Source organism: Lepidothrix coronata, unplaced genomic scaffold (genome assembly GCF_001604755.1).
Source record: "Lepidothrix coronata isolate B3197 unplaced genomic scaffold, Lepidothrix_coronata-1.0 Scaffold194, whole genome shotgun sequence".
Classification (NCBI taxonomy): Eukaryota; Metazoa; Chordata; class Aves; order Passeriformes; family Pipridae; genus Lepidothrix; species Lepidothrix coronata.
Window position 1 is genome coordinate 1,707,114 of NW_016690374.1, and position 18,608 is coordinate 1,725,721.

At 35.4% G+C, this 18,608-nt stretch overlaps 1 protein-coding gene across 1 annotated transcript in view; it reads right to left on the minus strand.

Moving 5' to 3' along the window:
• DDX10 (DEAD-box helicase 10) overlaps nucleotides 1-18,608 on the minus strand; it is a 161,258-nt gene that overhangs the window by 122,508 nt on the left and 20,142 nt on the right. The window contains exons 10-11 of the mRNA XM_017831672.1: nucleotides 8,296-8,397; nucleotides 3,940-4,027 (exon numbers count right to left, since the gene is read on the minus strand). Of these exons, the coding sequence (XP_017687161.1) occupies nucleotides 3,940-4,027; nucleotides 8,296-8,397 (190 nt within the window). The remainder of the gene's footprint in view (nucleotides 1-3,939; nucleotides 4,028-8,295; nucleotides 8,398-18,608) is intronic.

Here is an 18,608-nt window from a genome sequence, read left to right on the forward strand (position 1 = left end):
TAACCCATAAAGCCATCCACTTACTTTACTAGTATATATTTGGTATACATGGTCTAGAAATTAACCAGTGATAAAGGGCAGAAAGAACACAACTTTTGCACATGTATCAAGTTCTATAACTGAGAATGAACTACCAAACAAATGCATAGAAGAGTTGTCCTACTTTACAAGAAGAGAAATTATTTTCTTTGATTTTTTTTGTTTGATTTCAGTATGTTCACTTCAATCTCTGTCTAAAATACTGTCATCTCATTTGGATTTTATTCAGTTCTCCTAAGACTTGGTCAGTCTGTGCACACACACTGGAGCTAAAGGAGAACAAGTTCAGTCAGTCTGAACTCGTTTCCTGCTCTTTTATCAATTGCTGTTGTCCCCTGCTATATTTGCTCTTTTGATATCACTTTTAAGATTTTTTTAAATAACTGAACATTGCAAAAATATTACATGCATTAACTTATACTATTACGGAAAATGTTACAGTTGGGCATCAGAAACGTATTACAGCTTCATTAAAATAGGAGTTACAGGTCCCCAAAACCACCAGAGATTATTGTACAAGTACTAGAAATATGTAAGCAAAAAGTACAATGCTCTATGAATTTACCACATTTAAATTTTGAGTTATTGATCTGTTTTTTGGATAAGTATTAAAATGTACACAATTTAACTGACGTGCTACTTTTACAAAATTCAGAAGTAACAAGGTGTGACTGGAATCTCAGGCTGTAACACCCTGCATGTCCCTCTGGGTGTGATGAAGAATTTAATGGACAGATATCTCTTCAGTGCCACAATAACACTCAAACTAGCAAGAAAAACAGATTCTCTTTTTAAACTGTTTTTCAAAACTGACTGAACTGATATATTAAATACTAAAATTACAAGAAATGCCAAAAGGCAGCATCAGTCCATGAGAATAACTGCAAAGGTTTCAAAAAAGCCCTAATATGATTCATGCTGTCTTCCCAAGCAAGAGCAGAGGAACCATGTCCTACCACATGAAACATGAAGTTTGTTGAAGCAATTAGTAATCAAGAATTTTGTTTTTTCCTCTTTTTTTTTTTTAAAGTAAAAGCACCTTGAAGTAAATCAGTAAGCTTAGAGGACACAACAACTTAGACCTGATGCCCTCCACATAGTAGACTACATCCTATCTGAACTTCTGTGCATAGGTGTGCTGTTTCACTGCTATCAGATCCATTCCAGTAGGACATTTATTTCTTACATTACAAACGTCAAGAATTTGGCAGCTTGCAATAGACAGGTTAGACAGCACATGACCCACGCCTCTGAGAAATCCAGCATTCCAGATAAGGATCCAAGGCCAGGATTTCATTTGCATTAATTTTATTGGTTTTTTTGCATTCATATGTCAGACTACTGGGGCACATTTGCATAGTATGTCTGAACATTCATACTTAAACTTTATTAAGGACAGACACTTCCGTGATAAACCACTTGTCCATACTTCAAGCTTTAAAAAAAAACAAACCAATGTATATAGTTTCTCTGCAAGAATGACACTACTCTGCTATCCATAAATTAAAACCCCAACAAAAATTACTTGAAAGGGTAATTATATGGCAATTAAAATTTTTTAAATTATTTTTTTAATCTGTAATACTAACAGTCTGTGTTTGATTTTATTCTTGTGCTATTTTAAAACTTTATCATTATTTGCTTTTGCTCAATTCAGAATAATCTTTCTCTGTCTTTTAAGAGACCTTAAAAAAGTCAAAGCCAGAAAGAGAGGTTTGTCACTGTTTTCATACCAAGTAAGATGATGCTAGCTTCCTCCTACCCTCATCCTCCCCCATGCAGCTGCTCTGTCACTTCCGATACAAACTGGTGTAACTGCAACTTCCCGTGGCAGTTGAACATAATCATGATAAGTCACCAGTATCTCTGGTTTATGCAGTGCTCAGATGAGGCTTACACTGACATTCCACATTGCTACACGTAATTCTTTGTGCACTACAAAAACCTGGGATATCTAAACACCAAAAACAGTTTTTAAAAGCAGTCCCTTGAACACTGAACATTTTATTCACAGAGCTCCCAAGTGACTTCCTCAGGCACTTTGATTTAAAATTCCTTGTTTAGGAAAGTAAGAATGACATTCCTCTGTCCCACTAAGTGTCCCTACTGCAGGTGTCCAAGCTAGGTCACATCACACAGGCTACCTCTGCAGTGCAAAGAAACCATCATTCATCCACCCCAAAGGGTTTTTAAGGCATCTATGTCAGGAGGCATCATAGAAGTGCTTATTCCTCTCTAACAGCTATAAATGAATCTTCAGGTAGACTAACCTACAGAGGACATCTAAAGCTAGGCGAAATGAATCTCTCAAGAGTTTTAAATATTTCAACTTGACTCATTTGACATCTCAGTTCAACAGAAAAGTTAAAACACTTACTTTCTCTTTAAGCATTCAAGATCCACTTTTCATTTTACCCTACCACTCAGCTTTACCAGAATACCTTCAGGTGTCATCAGTCCCCACACTAGCTGATACAAATAAAAAAGTTATTAACACTAATCCCGAATCTCTGCAATCTTATATTTCTCAGGCTTTGGCATTTCTGGATTTCTCACCACCAGGCCTTTGGTAGTGCTCTTTCAATTTGACCTACATATATAAAAAGAATGTCATGAAAGGTTTTTCTATTATTCTTCCAATCATGTTTCCCCAAATCTCAATTTGAACTTCTGGTTTTGTATCGTTTGGAAGAGACTTAGTACAACTACAGAATTCATAGGGTCAACATATACACATTTCAAAAAAAGCAAGCAATAAACCAACCAAGCTCAGAAAACCAACATGTTGCAGTGCATTAATAAAACAAGTAGTAAGCTCTTTCCCAAAAAGTTCGTGGCTTAAAAATGTTATAAAACCAGGGATAGATCAGCAAACACATTTAGCAAGAGGCAGCAAAATGTCCAGAAATGTTTCACAGGCCATCTTCTGGGGAAAATGTCTTTTACAACCAGATCATTCTAGTCCAGAAGCCTACTCAGTCATTTGAAGTTTTCCTACCTTTCCGAAACCTGATAAAAATCTTTGTGACAATTCACATATTGTCCATGGAGTCTCCCAACATTAATTAGCAGAGCAAAGAAATCCCATTCACAGTCCCATTCACACACTTCTCCATCTTACCTGGAAGAGCTATTCTAAGCTATTTTGCTTCTCATTTAAATCTTAAAGTTAAAATGCTTTATTCAATGCATTGAATTTTACCACTGAGAAAGAACAAATTGTCATACATATTCAGTAAAAACTGATCAAGAAGGTGGGCGTGTGAGACCTATATGGATTTGTGCTCTTCACTTTGGAGTCAAGTAATGAGATCTCCTACTTTTCAGTAACCTTTTATCATTATTATTATTTTGAAATGTTCTATACCAGCTCCCTGAGAGAAGTCCTCTCGGAGTAGTTGTAAGTCGAGAGGAACCTCTGGAGAGTATCTAGTCCAAACCCCTGCTCAAACCAAGGTTAGCTACAGGAGGCTGCTCAAGAAGGAATCCAGCTTTTGATATCCAACATTTGGAGACTGTGCAGTCTTGCTGTGCAACCTGTTCTAGTGTTTGACCAATCTCACAACAAATGGTTTTCCCCTGGGTTTAAACGGAGCTTTTTGTAAAAAAATTTGTGCCCATTGCAAATTTGTGCACAGCAATAGGTCATGTGGCTCTTCACATGTTACCATCATGAGCCCACACTGACCCCATCTCAACTCACACAGTCTATACAGGTATACTTTCCACCAACTCCTAACACATGATTATTGTTTCTACTGACGTGTTATAAAGCTTAACAATCAGAATAATGCAGCAGTTCCAAACACTGCTTCTAGGGCATATATGAGCTGGTCAGTTATTCAAACGGTTCAGTTCAACTAGCATGCTACAAGAACTAGAGCGCAGTAGATGACTTACCCTTTGAGCTTTGTCTTTTAACTCCTGATCTTGAGCTAAGAAAGCTTGCATCCTCTTTTGGATGTCTGTAAGTTTTTCAGGATTAATTCTAATTTTTTTTAAAAAAAGAAAGAATAAAAAGTTAGCTTTAATTATTAGAACATGCCAAAATAAGCACCTATCAAGTTCTCAGGAGTATCTTCATATTTTTTGCATTGCTTTAAAATGCATGAAGTATATACCCCTCTGAAACAGCAGAGAATGGAACCATATTAAAGATGAAGCATACACTCATCAAACAGATACTACAGAAAAGACAAACGGCAGCTCAGACTTTTTATTCAGACACAGTTTTCATCGAAGATGGTGAATCTTCTTCCAAAGCAGAGCAGAAACCAACAGAAAAGAACCTGCTGATTTTATAAAAACACTGAAAAAATACAGAAGCAGCATAATGAATTATAGTACTACTTTAAAACCTATATCAAAATCTTCATAAGGAAATTGTCAGCATTTTTAAAAGCTTAAGTAAGATCTACTGTGCTGGGAATACTTAATTTAAGTATTCTTAGAAAGAACAGTCAGGTGAGCAATAATAAAGAACATTGAGATTAAACAGATTTAAGAGCTTCTCAAGATTTTAATCAAGTAAATAAAGAACAGTGACCGTACTACAGAAAATGCCATTAAACCTAGTAAAAAGATATGCAGGTCTTCTCCTGGATTCTAGATTTTTACACTTATTCCAGTGATACCTTCATTATTGCAGTTTTATTTGCCCAGATCTTTTCTCATCTACTTCTGGTTTTGATCTGCTAGTGCCATGCAAGCGTATCATATGACCTACCAAACATGGTAGGAGGTTACCCCTCTACCTCTAATACAGGTCAAAGATGCACAACTACAACATTTCTTAATCTGACTCTGGCTGCTGTGTGCCATGTCATGCCATGCTGTACACCAAAGCATAGCCTCTGCTGAAAGAGGTCACAGGAAAAAAAAAAAAAAAAAACCACAAAATCATACCTCTTCACATAGCAGTAGGTTGGTCTTAAAAATACGACTGATGAAAATAACATGCAAGGAACATTTTATAGTCTTTTTATAACATGATTATGATCGTCTATTATTCTTACTAAATATGAAAAGCATCGATATCAAACTTGATTCCCTCATGAGTTTAATTTCTTAACTCTGTTCAAATACATCCAAGGGAAAACTGCAGTGTACACAAGCTCTATTTAGCTACAGTTTTAAAGAAGGATCAAAAAACTGAGTTCCAGTTTCCAGCCAGCCTGTAATTGGCTCTAAAAATGTAAAGACATAAGAAAAGAAGAGGCATGAAAAATTGAGTGGGGGACAAACTGACCAACAAATCTTTGAAATATAATGATACAAAAAGTAAAGAAAGGATGGCATTACTAACAACAAAAAAAAATTATTGTGAACACCAGACAAGAGCTTAACAAGAACAGCAAAACAAACACTTCAATTGACAAGGATGTTTCAGAAACAAGCTTTTCAGAAAAAAGCTTTTAGAGTGAATTTCAGAAACGTGAAGAGTTAAACTCTGTTGGCAGTAAGCAATGCTCATCATCTTCTAACTCCCAAATCAGAATTCTTGAGAATCTGTAATTAAATGAATGAGCACAAACAACATCAGAAGACTTCAACAGAAGACCTGGACTGTGATCCAAGGGTTGATGCAACTTCTTCAACAATTTATAAACTGACAAAACACACCAGAGTTATATTAACTGCAAAACTGGCTAGAAGTGAACGACCTGAAAAAATCTGTAGTTAAAAACTTTGGAATTAAACTGGTTTGCAATCCACAAGCAATTACACTTATATTTTTTAAGGATTTTAGTTAGCCTCTTCCAAGTATGATGCTAAACCTTTTAAATCTTAACCGCACTAGACAGACAATTCCATGTAAAAGCATTTCCCTTCATTATGATGTTACAAGTACTATTAAGGTTTGTTTTGCAGATTGAAAAACTGTATCTTGGAGGGGGTTGTAAAATATATTATCAATCAAAAGCCCTGACTTTTCTAATAAGTATGTTCCAATTAAGAATGTTGCTTAAATGTATTTATTATACATATGCCCTTGTGGCTTGGTACAAGAATGAATTTTTGGGGTGGTGTTAAAAAAAAGCAGAGTGTTTTCCACTGAAGTCACATCAGAGTAGCAAGAATATGTTAAGAGATGCAGCCACAAATGTCTCTCCAGAGAGACATCTAACTTGAATTATAAATAGAATACGCATTTAAAGGAGGGGGAAATGAAATATTTGCCCTATTAAAATTGGATTATTATCCTGGTACAAAAATACCTATTTCTATTTACATGGATAAATACAGGCTAAAGAGGTTTTTTTAGCTTTTCCTATGATAAGCTATTGAAACAATTAACAGCATTACTTGAGAAGTTAAAAGCTTAGCTGACAAAGAAAAGGGAAATCTTTATACTATGCATAAGATCAGACATTCATTTACTGAATATAAAAATAAGATAAATTATTTGAATAACTATCATTTTAACAAGGAAAAAGATGAAGTTTGGAAAAAGAGCCAATTTGCTGCAGTGGTTATACAACAGATCCTTTTAAAGCATTATGATGCTTAAGGGAAAAGAAAATATCAGACTTCAGTTTCTTTATTGATATTTTCCACATTCAGCTGGTGAGGTTTGTTTTTGTTGTTGCTGTATGGTAGGGATTTTTTTAAACACCAATGTAAACGAAAGCTTTAAGTACACTTAGACTTTTGGTAGTTGTTTAATTGCATTCTAGTCCTTATTTTGCTGTTTTAGCAAAAGTTGTCTTATTTTTGAAGTTTATGCATGTTCTACATGGATTCAATACATGCGTTTGACCGGAAAAGGTGCGTTTTCTTCACTGGTTGCTGTGTGCTCAGTTTGTTACATAGAAACAGTATCCACAAGTGCAGTTTAGAAGTGCCTCTGAAATGGCACATCCTATACATCAAAAATGCTTTAAAAAAATAAAACTAAGCCTTAAATCTGGCAAGTGCTATATGCATTGTTTCTATTCTCTGCAGAAATGTTAACTCGCTAATTTTTAGCAGATCTGAAGATTTAAGAAATGAGGTGAAATAACCACCTAAAGTTTCACCCTAATTTGAATTCTTCTCAAATACAATTGTTCTACAGACACTTTCTTAATTATCTTCTTTGCTTAAATATCTGTATCTTCACATTAAAACCACAGCTTTTTGAAGTAAAACAGTCCTAGTTTTGCTCATACCCATTTGTATAGAAACTTACCTTTCTACCTCAACATCATTCTCTGATTTCTTCTATCTCTACAATTTTTGGCACTGTGTGACCTTCACTAGGTAAGTATTCAAAATGGAGTCAGGCTCATACCCCATTTTCTGGCTTGTTTTCAACTCTTCTTCCATGTTTTCTTCACATTATCTTTTCTCTTTCAATTTAACATTAGACTGACAGGTTTAAATAACAATGAACTCCTTCAAACCTTACAGCTGCTAAATAAGAAACTACCATTGATTCTTTCAGTGGTTGTCTTTTTTTCTAAAATTTTTAGTTAGAGATTTTGTCTTTCATACATGTCCATTTCTCTGTATTTAATATAAAACGGAAATATGCTTTTTTATTTTTACGTGGTATCGTTATATGCTTCTGCAACTCCTTCAAAGTCAGTTCTATTTGTATAGAGAGCATAGATCATTACAGTTTTTCATTAGAATGCTCTCTCTAGCACGTAAGATGACCATTTAGCCACATATTTTATTTCCTGTCCTTCGACCAGCTGATTTAGAAAGGTCATGACAAATTGGAGAAATAGTCTAGAATTAAACAAAAGACAGACAGAGATACAAAAACGATAGCAAGTATAAAAAACATAGAGGGACAGATTAAAGACATAATTGTTCAATCTGGAAAAGAAGAGAGAGAGCATGATAATGTCCAATTACATAAAAAGTAGCTGCAAAGAATAAGAGAATTCATCATTTTTCATATATTCTTGGCACAGGACAAAAGAAATACTTCACTTAATATACTTACAAAGCTTATCAGACACCAGAAGAAAAAATGTTAGTGGTAGGAACTGTTGAGTATAGACAAGACCTCTTTGGGAAATTGTGAATATATTAATTGGCATCTGATAAGAATGATTTGTGCCGCTCATCCTGCCTTTGGGAACGGCAATGGAACAGGAAACCTCTCAAGGTCTTTTTCTCCAACAACACTACCAAAACTAACTGATTTCCCTGATTTGTCCAGCTCCAGGCAATTCAAGCACTTTATCAAAATTGTCATAGACTCATCACACATTATTCTTGTAGAAAGAAGGCTGAATAACAGACAGGTCATTAGTTACTTACTTGATTTCACTGATAGGTACTTTCCTCTGTGCCAGCTGTTCCACCATGCCTTTTTCTTCTGAGGGCAGCAATACTAACAAAGCTTCACCACCTTCTTTGTATCTGATCAGAACAGGGGAGGGGAAAAAAAAAAGAGAACTCAAGCAAACATGCAAAAGTTACATTTTTTCTTGATGTTTTCAATAACCAGTGAGAATTTACATTTGCTTTCTTACAAGCAGTCCAAAGAACAGACAAAAATCCTCACTTAACAAAAGAAAAAGATGCAAATCAGTTAAGGGACTTGGCATTATCTCCACTTGAGCTCATTTCAAAACTACTCCTAGAGTCCTAAACATCTGGGGCTACGACATGGATTTAGATCAGTGATCTTTTCTTTCCTCAATTTGAAATATTAGTGGCAACCAAACGGCTTACTCACTAGAAGATCCAAAGCTTACTGCACTAGAAGATCCAGCTACTTGCATCCACCCTTTATTAACAGGCAAGGCTTAACATTGATAAAAACTGATTCTCCTTTTCATATACTGCAAGTCAAAGAAGGGAAAAGAACAACTCCTCTTTGCATGTTCAATAAAAGTTACTCTTCTAAGAGGTCACAGAGGCATCACTGAAAGAAAAGCACAGGAACAGGAGCTCTTTCATTTACAGAAGCAGTTTCCAGGTGCAAAAGAAAAGATACAATCAGACTGATCAGATAAGAACAAGAACGTATCTAGAATTCATTCTTCAGTGCACTTAACAGCTGTATCAAATGTAAATGAGCTGGTAATTACTCAAGATACATGGTTGGCAAAGACATAAAAATTCTGCTACTTTATTCTCAAAGTATCTTCTTGTTCACTTTCTTCTTGTGTAAGAAAATTTCAGTTCCTTCTTTTGGCAAATTTAGTGACTTAGAAAAAAGTACCCAATAGCATTAGTAAACAAACAACACAACAGTTATAAGTTCTACTGAAGAAGCAGTAATGATGAGCTTGCATGCATTATCAAAGTCTATATCCACTGTAACACATACACTATTTTTTCATTTATATTTACATATTTATGTTCATTTATTATAAGAGTACAGATTGATAGGACAACATTACACAAAGTCCTTCATTAAGAAAAAAAAATCCAACTAAATTTCAGAAATATGCCAAAATTGGACAGAATCTGACAGATGAGAGCAATATGTAGGACAAAGTAAAACAAGATTGGTAAGTTACCACGTAGAGCAGCTTTAAACTCCCTTTTCTAAAGAGGCCTGAGAGCACAGAAGGATGTTCTCAGGTGCACCAAACAAGAATCATACCGTTAACTGACAAAAAGCATTTCAGGTGGAATATAGGGAGCTCGCATTTCTCCAAGCATAAACAGTTGGCAAAAAGAGTACCACAGAATTGTTTGAAAACTATAAAAACTATCTGTCACAGCACAGTAAGCAATGCAAGCAGCAACAAAATCTGCAGTTAAAACAGTCTGACAGCTTTTATTACAGCTTTCTGCTTTCATTTGATGAATTTGAAAAATCACAACAAAATGCTCTTGCATGCCTGGAATTTTTTTCCCCCCAGTGTTCTCTCTGTACATGATGGGTTTGGAAACTGACTTTTAAAGATAATTTACAAATGTTTAGTAGATGTTTTCATCACGGAATTTTAACCCTTACATTCTAGATTTTGCAATTTTACAAGGAAATAAAACTGATACCAGAGGAGAGTCTCTGTCACATACCAATATCATGTAAATTTGCTGGTTATACATGGATTGGTAACAGTACTTTGGTACCATACAAAAACTGTACTGACTTGATCCATTTCATCAGCAGACCTAAAATGTTCCTAATGCAGAAATATCAGCGCGTAAAATCTTTCTAAAAAAAGGGTTCTAAAGCAACACATATGCTTGGTTTAAGGCAATTCATTATCTTTTCCAACAGCACAAGAGGATGTAAGTCACTGCTGACCAAATAACCTGTGAATGTTTAAGCTCTTTATATAATAGTATGTCGGTTGGTTGGGAATGACTTGCTTACACAGACCAAGTACACCTTTTAAGAAAGCTCTATATATTTCAAACCAACCAAATTTCACCTGATATATCCACAAGGTGGGTGCGTGTCAGACACAGCCACTACCAGAACAAGAAATGAAATCCTGGAAAGCCACTGAACCTTAGACAACTTCGCATTTCATTGTAAAAACTGATGATCATAATACTAAGAGAGCTAATTATTCATCTAAAGAATCTTAGCTCTCAAAGCACTGTTAGAAAGAAGGATGAAAATATTCTCTTTTATCTACAAGACAGGAACATAGAGATAATACTACAGCCAATACCAGTCTCATTGCTTTAGAGTACAGAATAACACACAGTTCTGCTCTTCTCCTCAAAGCAGACGATACGAAAGGAAAGGATTCCACCAAAAGTTTTGTGAATGATCTGATATCTGGAAAGAATGTCTGTTTAGTCTCCCAACAATCTTCACCATTTGTCAAGAAGAAAAGTCTTGACTGTACTATGTAAACCTCTAAGAAGGATGATTTGTTCAGATTCCTTGAAGTTAGTCAAACACATGAAGTGATTTGTGTAGTTTTGTTGCTTGTGGCATTTCTTATCCTGGAGTTTCTGACTTGGCATTCTTAAATTGTTTTGTTATCATATCTCTTTGATTCAGTGTGGAACACACTGTGAAGGGCCAGTGTCATACAAATCACAGAAGAAATATTCATCAAGGGTCAGAGTGCACAGATATCCTCTCTACAAACCACAGACCCGAACTCTGGAATGATACATACAGGAAATATCATTCTACATTTGTTTTGCTTTTATAGCTTTCCTGCAGCATCCACAAGGGCACTCTGAAAACAGGATGCAGGATCACATAAACCTTCATTCTGAACCTTAAAAGGTTGTCTTGTGTTACTACTGCTAAACTCATTATATGCTAAGTCAGTTGTCTTTTCAGAAAGTACAAATCTTAAAGGCACATCTCATAGATAATTCGCAAAAAGAAAACAAGCATTATATCTGGTATCTATGGACAACAACTATTTCGATGCTTACATTAAAACTTGCAAAGCCTTTACACAGACAAAATAGTAAGGTAGCTAAGTAAAGAAACAATCACATGAAAACAGACAAAAACATGACAGAGGTTTTCAAACACCTACCAAGAAAGAAAGGAAAAAAAAACCAAACCAACATAGAAAAATTTCTCAGAGCTATGCCTTCAGAAATTCCAAGGGACTGAAAGACATCTGGTAACTATTGATGCTGTGAAATCCTTTTCCTTAGATATTTTGGAAACATTCTCTTTTAAATGCCAATAGTTTAATGTATTTGAAGGAACAGTCTTTGCCCATTTTTATCCTAAGTGTGTGATTTAAAACAGACAGTTTAATAATAACACTGTTCTTCAGAACTAAAAATGAAAATTAATACATTACAGAATTAGTAAAGCTAAAAGCAAAACAAACTTAAGTACCATCTGGGAAGGTTTGTATCTGTTCATTATCCCCAATGGACATTTAGGTAAGGAAAGCAAAATGCAGCCTATAAAAAAGCAGTTGTAGTTCAGCAGAGTATTATCTTATTTCTCAAAAAAGAAAAGAACAACCTCGTAATGTGCTAATCAGAAAACTATGGTATTAAAGATAATCTTGAAAAGGGAGGCTGTGGTGCAAAATTTAAGTTTTCGAAAATGCTCTCTCAGTGTCTTTCATACTCCGAGCTTCTATTTTGGCAAGCTTAGGAAAGCACAAGCTACTAAAAACTGGCATAAATAATGACAAAAACTTAGATCTGCTCAAAATTTCTTTTCATCACAATGTCTAAAACATAGAAGAAAAGAACATTCCTCAATATCCTACAGGAATAAAATTCTCCACTAAAGCAAACAAAAAAACATTTCCGTAATTATTTTCAGTGGAGATAAAACCTTTAAACTTTATAGATAATAAAGCAGCGAAAAATTAATCTCAGCTACTGTAATTTTTCAGCAGGACTACTCCTTCTGCAGATGAGTAGACATTAGGAGAAGTTCCCTCCATTCTTGCCAACTGCATCCTTCAAGCTAAAATTATCACCATTATGACCAAAACCAAACATCTGTCCTAAAATGCTAATTCACTCTGGTGATTTATTATTCACTAAGTATGCACTTCGACTCTGTTGAAGAAAAGCAAATTAAAAACCTCAAAGTAATCAAACTTTCTTGGACTGTTTAGTAATTGATAATATTACTTATCTTGTCATCTCCTCAAGGTGACCAAGAAACTAGAGCAGGGACTCATCTTTGCATTGTGATTTTAAGAGTCTCTAGGATACATGACACAATTAATTCCAGTTCTATGGAAAATTGCATCTTACTTGAAGAAAGTCTTTGGGGGAAAAAAAATTCACATACTTCTAGTTCATATCTGTCTTATTTTCTAGCATCTTCTGGCTTCAGTACTTACGAAAAAGGCAAGTAACTTTTCTGCAACTCAGTCTTTACTTACAAGCGAGGAAGCTCAGCACTATAAAGTAAAGGGTAGGAATATTATATTTACACTGACTGCAGATGAGAAAAAGAAAGATGCTTACAATCAAGGGCAAGCACCAAAGGCAGGACAAGAAGGAAGTGGGATAAACTATTTAGGACAATGTAGTACTGGCTAATTAGAAGTCGAGAAAAATAGTTTAAAAATGTTGAGAACACCATTTCCATAGCAAAGAAACAGAAAGTGTTGCCAAATAGTTTCGTTTCATATCAAAAAAATCAAATAAAGCACCAAAATCAAGAGGACAGTTTACTCACCATGACAGAATCTATCTTAAACTTCTGCTAAAAACCAGTGAGCTGACAGCTGGTATCAAGCATGAAGAAGTATCATGGCAACAATCCAGTCAAGACAGGATGAGAAAAAAATGTTTTTCATACAAGCCAAATAGACACTCAACTGCTGCCTAATCTAACCTACCTTAATCCACCCTTGATCAGATCCAGTCAACAGCTGCATATACCCCTGCAATACTATTAAAGCAAGCAATATTACCATTATCCCAAAGGAAATAGATAAAATAGATAAATAATAGATAAAAATATACTGTGGTTATTAATCAATTTCCCCTTGCCATGCAGCTACAGTTGAGCTTGTTCTAGCTACATTCGGAGTAATTCTACATCCTTGCCATGACCATTGTAATGTACAGATCAGTCAAATGCACCACATTTTAGCTGTCAGTGACATACAAGTTGCAGTGATACCAGAATAAAACAGGAATGGGAACCAACTGATTGATGGTCATCAGGCACCAGCGTTCTGCTCTAAGGCAGACATCCAGTAAGAAAAAAGCCATGGAGGGGGAACCGTAAGGATAACCTGCAGGGGTATACAGACCTTACAGGAAATGTTATACAGGTTGTCTTGAACAGATGTATTACAACATGTTTCCCTAACATCTGTATTTCACAAGACATAAATTGATGCCAAATTTCAAGAGAGTTAAAGTCAGTATTTCTGCTTTGTTTGGCAAGAAAAAATAATCTATTTTAAAAACTGGCAAAGGAGAAAAGTGAGATGATGAGATAATCATAAAATTTGGGGGAGGAGGGTTGCAAAGATAAAGGTACTTACATAACAGTTTCCTGAATTGGAATACTTGCCATTACAAGAAACACAATATAAATGAAGTGATAATGTTTCTGAAGATATTTGCCACACACAAACATGCAGGAAACTGTAAGTATAAAATTTTTTATACTTTAAAGGTCACACATCTACCACTATACTCAAAAAAAAAAGGTATTTTGGGGGGTTTTTTAATCTGTAACTTAAATGGGACTTTACTAAATTGACTTGATTAAAGATCTAATTTTAGCCTAACTGGGACAGTATGGATAGCATCAACATATGCTGTCATCTCATCTGTCAAAAGACACAGAAGGAAGTAAGGTATCCCTGCAAAACTTGTAAGCTCAAATCAAAGCTCATTCCCAAAAAGTCTTGCATTCTAAGCCAATGAGCTACCTTCAGATACTTTAGCATTGCAGAAACTCGCCACAGTAGATCCCTTCAGAGAAAGGAAATTGGGCACCAAGGAAGCCAGATCAACTTCTCAACTGTCTCTTTCTCACCCAAATCAAAACTGGAGATTTACCAAAGCAAGCAAGAGACTGCTATCCTTAAAACATTAAGGTCAGTAAGTTAAGCATTTGGAATAGCATGAAAACCAATGTGCATTGTAATACACTCTAATTATGTATTTTCTCTCTTCTTCCAATGGACCCTTTGTTCATCATACATGGTTGCCAAGCAATTAATATCAAACTATTTAATAGTTACGTTGACTGTAAAGCCAAGTTATTCACCATAAAACACGATCATTTGTTCACTACACACCATTCATACTCTTCTCCAAACAAAAATATTCTGGACCACTTGACTTTGCAACAATAATGTTCTTTCAGACTTTGCATATCATTTTAGTTTCCATAAAGAATCCAGAATAAGACAATTCCATCATGTGGAAAAATTGATGAGCAAAATACTGTCCTAGTTAGGACAGCTGAGACCAGTTCATCACTGGATGGGTGTAACCCAAAACTATGTATTCTATAGCCTTCCATGCCACTTCCCAGAAACTGTTTTCAATAGACCATTTACACCCTCTGCCCAGAGCAGTCTGACTCCTCAGGCTACAAAGTAGGTGTTAAGAGGCCTGTAGATAGAAGGGTGCCTCCCTGTTCCTCACACCCTTTGTGAAACTCCCCACCCTGAGGAAAGTACTGAGCATTCCTGCCTGAACTGGAGAATATATAATCTTGGAGTCTTGGAACTTTTTTTACCACTCGTGGGATCCAGAGGAAGACTGCAGGTCACCGCTCTCAACCAGACTGCAGACCACCACTCTTGACTGGACTGCAACCACCACGTTTCAACCAGACTGCAACCACCACTCTTGAACAGACTGCAACAGCACTCTCACCAACAGGTTTTCCCCTCTCCTTTTCCTTTGGACTCAGAGGGCCCAAAGAACACCACTCTGTTCATGCCCCAGGGTGCTGGGTTATATATTTGGGTTCTGTGGGTTAAAACCAATTGTTTGTCTGTATAATCGTACTTACTGTATTATTTTATTAAACTGTTATTCTGACTTAATAATCTCTCTTTTGAGTTGAGTTCATTTCCCCTGCTGGTTTACCTTTAAACCAGCACAAATACAAAAAGCAGCACAGACTCTGGCTTCTAGAGCAAAAATTTACCTCTGCAAAGACTGAAAAAACATGGCAGTGAATTGTTAGCTAATAACCTAGCAATCATGTCTAATATATGATGGATTAGAAAAAAAAGTTTGAGTCAAGTCTATTATTTCTAGCATGTAATTTATATTTAATTTTTAAATTAATTTCATTTTTTTAATAAGGTAACTACAGTAGTGAAGGAAACATTTCATTGATGCAGGCATTTGTATTGTACTCCCTTAATGTAAAGGAACAATATAAAACATCTATAAAAATATATCCAAAACATATCAAAATGGACAGTTTTATTCTGAGTAGATCTATTTCAATCTGATATACATACAAATAAATTTGTTCACCCACACACTCTCCTTCAACAAAGAGAAACTAATATCCCTATCTACCTCTGAGCCCTTCCACAGAAATACAATAATTCATATTTTGTTTTAAAATTCAACTATTAAATCTGACTAGGTAAGCTAGCATTTCTAAACATATTTCTTAAAAAAAGCACATTTTAGGTCTCCCATAGCAGGCTCAATTCAGACAAAACTTTGTTTCCAATTATATTACCTTCTGGGCCTTCTGACATGAGGAGGACTGGTGAAATCTAAGCTTCAAACCAAGAAAACATTATTTTTCCAAGCCAAGGAGCAAGAAAAGTTTTATCTACCGTTTATCATACCTTCTACACTGCCATGTTTCTTTCACATTATAGTAATGTGTTATTCTATTTTTTAAATTAAAAATGAGCACAAAAAATAAGTGCATATTGGAATTTCTATCCCATCTACAGGATCAATTACCTCTTTTTGTAATAGATATTTTTCTTAAAACAACTAACCTTTAACAAGATATCTGTGTGCACTGTGAACTGAAACAGTGCTGTACCATCTATAGCAAGTCCTACCAAAGCAGACCAACAAAGAGACCAGAAAGTGTGTTTGCTGTTCACAGCTGAGCAAACACAGCTGACAGCCCACATTCAGTGCTGGGTCCTCGATTCAGCCAGGGAGAAGAGCTCTTTCCCATGGGTTGTGGACAGTCTGACGTCCCACAGAGTATTTAAAACAAACAACAAAACGCGAATTGGCTTCAGTTTCTAGTTTTGCTTTAGGTCACTTCTAATGGTTTGTTCACTTCTGTTTCTCCATTGCGTAAACCTTAGTTCAATATCCCCAAAAAATTATCAGTAAATACTGCTATTAAGTCAGAGATTGCTTCATAGTTTGTTTTTTCTTCTCCTCTGATCACTTAATATCCTTTTCCTTCTGCTGTCCAGACAGTAGCCCACTTATACCTATTGCCAAGTTCCGAGAACCAACTGGGTTTTATTTGTACCACAAAACGACCATCCCCTTCATTCAGTCATACTGGGTCAGTGTCCCTGTTTGCTAGTCACAAGAAATAATGGCAGTTGCTCACCTATCTTGTCATGCTAGTCTTAGAATAAATTGAATTCAAAAAGGTCTTGGGAGGTTGTTGGATCCTCCAGCCTAGACTGGAAGCAATCTGTTTTCCACTGCAGCTGTGTCCACTCTACTGAGTTAAAATATATGTGCTTATTAATTTTTTATCACAGCCTACGATATTGCAGCTTCATGTAAGCAGGTAATAACTTTAGTCACTTAATTGTTCAGTGTAAAGGAACATTCATACTATTCCACTATTAAAAGAATTCTAACAGATAACACAGTGCCAGTCAGTATAACTGCAGCGTCACAGGCCACTGTAAAGAATGTAGCTAGGATACAGTGTTTAATTTTAGAGAATTTAATAATGTGAATTGCAAGTTAAATGTGGTGTCGACAATTTCTTGTGACCTCCACTACCAGCTATTTTTACTTAACTTGAGTTAGGATGATGACTTGACTGCAATATAATATGAGATGCTTAATACTGCATTTATTTTTAAAGAAACAACGGTAAAAGTGCTTCAGTGGGTCTTAAAATTAAAAAAAAAAAAAGAAATACAGTCAAATAAAGAGTTGTCATCTTGGNAAAAAAAAAAAAAAAAAAAAATCAAGCTTCCACCATTGAAAAAGGTATTATTAAGTCACTCACACTTTTAAATGCTTTATTGACACATTACTCTAAAGGTTTATTAGTCTCACTTCCACACATATATTGTGCAATTACTTAAGTAGAGCCCCAGTGAGCACTAATGAGCTTCAAAGCATTATACTTCATGACAGAATATGATCATTCCATGACCTACCTGCTCCTTTAACCTTCCCATAATTTGACATGTGCGTGTATTCTCTAGTACTCCCAAGGCATCAAAAAACCCATAGATCTTATAAGCCTTTATTCATACCTCTTTGGCTCTAATCATCATACCAGCCAGTAATCATCATACCAGCCAGTACAAAGATGGCAGGTAACAGAGTATACTGCTTTGGGAAGACGGACTTCTATTATTCCATTTGTTTTCAGAGCATAATTTACTAAAAGGAAAAAAAGCATAGCAGAGCTAGACAGAACTTGCATGCCTGTATGCACACTATGTTTAACGACAACAATAAAACTACAATTACTTTCCTAAATCAGTTTAAGCACCTAAGAAACCTAACCAACTAGCCTGGATTAAATTCCATCAGAAGTCTGAGCCAGTCAGACCTAAATCTTATATATAGCTCTGGACACACTACAGATAAAAATTACAGAGCAAAGAGATTTATTCTGTTTAACATTCCACTGACGGTGTATTTAAAAAAGATTCCTGACAGAAAAATCACTCAACTCAAGTAACAGTTTTTAATACTCACCTCTGAAGGAAAAAAAAAATTAAAAATTAAGCGGAGGGAGGAACACAATGCTACAAAAAAAAGAAATTAATTACTGATACGTACCAGGATTAGGTACATCCAAAGTAGAAGATATATACACATGAATAAAAAGACAAAATAGACTTTTTGGTGTCTTGTCTCATCAGTGCAATCATGTCTGAAAGAAATATATCCCTATATGTTTTCCTCATGCCAGAGAATTATGATTGAAAAAACAGTTGGGGAAAAAAGTGAGCATCAATGTGCTTCAAAAATTATTATCTTCTGCTGTCCCCTAGTGGCACTGTAACTTTGTTTCACAAAATTGACCA